This window comes from Octodon degus, unplaced genomic scaffold (genome assembly GCF_000260255.1).
Source record: "Octodon degus isolate 3935 unplaced genomic scaffold, OctDeg1.0 scaffold00004, whole genome shotgun sequence".
In the NCBI taxonomy this organism is placed as follows: Eukaryota; Metazoa; Chordata; class Mammalia; order Rodentia; family Octodontidae; genus Octodon; species Octodon degus.
Window position 1 is genome coordinate 7,715,078 of NW_004524580.1, and position 1,838 is coordinate 7,716,915.

At 43.6% G+C, this 1,838-nt stretch overlaps 1 protein-coding gene across 1 annotated transcript in view; it reads left to right on the top strand.

The window, feature by feature from the left end:
• Positions 1 to 1,838, top strand: part of Otogl (otogelin like) — a 162,193-nt gene that overhangs the window by 56,226 nt on the left and 104,129 nt on the right. The window contains exon 22 of the mRNA XM_004623891.2: positions 554 to 606. Coding sequence (XP_004623948.1) covers positions 554 to 606 — 53 coding nt within the window. The remainder of the gene's footprint in view (positions 1 to 553; positions 607 to 1,838) is intronic.

The window sequence follows — 1,838 nt, forward strand, 5'->3', positions numbered from 1 at the left end:
CTTCTGCGATAAAATCCTGGTGCCTGTGCAGGCCTTGCCGGCTTATTTGCGACTCTCGTCTCCTTGGGCACACAGAACCTCTTGGCTTCTTCATGGTTTGCTTCCGTTGAGTTGGGAAGCTTCCTACCGTCTCCCGTTACAGCCTCCACTCATTCTTCAACCCTGCCCAGACTTCACCACTTTAACTTCCGTGACGTCAGTTGCGAACCACTTTAACTATTTTTGTTTTACCTCAACCTCTTCAATACATTTCTGTCTTGCAGGTGTCACACGGCACAAATGATAAGTTGTACCCCTTCTTCTCCTACTAGAGAATAAGGTCCATTAACTGTAATTTTTCTCTTTCAATCCTCAGACCTCTCACCAGGGCCCACACGAATAGGTGTGCAAAAACAGGTTAAAGTTGGACCTAAGGCAATAATTTAGTTGTAAAATATATTTTGTGGGGAACATGGTAACATTTGTATACATACTCAATTTTTTTACATTATGTTGTTGTTGAAATACAACAAAGAGTAAGGTCTGGGTTCATAAATTATTTCTTTATTTCCAGCCAGTGTTCAAATGGGACCGTCAAATGTGATGAGTTAGCGACGCCCTCTCCTGGTGAGTCGCAGATCAGTTGCTCTTTAAGGAGAATGCAGCTCTCGCCCGGAGGGAGATCTCTTGCAGGAAGGATCTCTGTTGTCACACCCCTTTTTGCCTGTGTGGGTGGATACGACCCTGGGATGTTTCTCTAGCGCTTTCTAACCTTTCACATTAAGGATCAGAATCCGAGTGGGTCAGTTTGTCCAGTGTATCTGATTGGCTAAGTGCTTAGGGGCTCTGCCTACAGCACTACCACCTCAGGTGGCCTGAGGGCTTTCAGAACTTGACTCAGACATCTGTTGTATCTAATTTATGGATCAGAAGCTGGGAAACTACTTTAGATAGGGACCTTTTAGATTTTAATGTGCATGAATTTCCCTGGGGATCTTATTAAAAAGATTTTTGATTCTGATTCAGTAGGTGAGGGGCGATGCTTAAGATTCTCCATTTCTTTAGATGGCCAAGGTGATGTTACTAAGCAGGTCCCTCAGGCCTAGAAGCGATCAACTGATGATGGCGTGCAGAAAGATTTCTACTGCCATCTCTTCTTAGAAGTCCATTCACACTTAAATATCTTTCCGAAGACCTTACATAGTAGGGGATACTATATGTTATTCATTTTGTTTTTATTAAGAGTCTTAGTTCTCAGTGACTCTGGAGAAATTCTGGGCAAATAATAAATGGACCTTCATTCCTTTTATTGGACAGGAAGGATCAGGCTGACAGGAGAAATTGTGATCTCTTGCTTTGCTATTTACTTGAAGACCAGGTATATTATCATGGTTAACTAGCTTTCATAGATGTCCTTGATGTGCTTTCTGAAGATTCTGGCTAGTATAAGGCATCTTCACGGGCTGTGTTCACGGGTCCCACCCATATCTGGCAGCTACGCATCATCCCAGTTCTGCTCCACTTGCTTCAGGGCGACTCATGGTTAAAGCAGAGAAGTATAAACGGCCAGCTTTCTCACTTGGACTCCTCCAGACATGATCCCTTTGTCCCTGTGTGAGGGTCCTCATTTAGATCTCCACACATGCTCTGTCATTGATGCTGTGTGTGCTCGATTCATTTCCACACTACTAGTGTCCTGAGAAATAGTGAAAAGCGCTGGCCCACGCATAGAGCAAACTGTAGAAACATCATATTCATTGTGGCTACACGAAAGGTTAAATGTAGACTGTGTTTGCAGCCCTCAAAATTTATAGTATGCAGGGCTGGGGAGATAGCTCAATGGAATAAGTGCTTGCCTG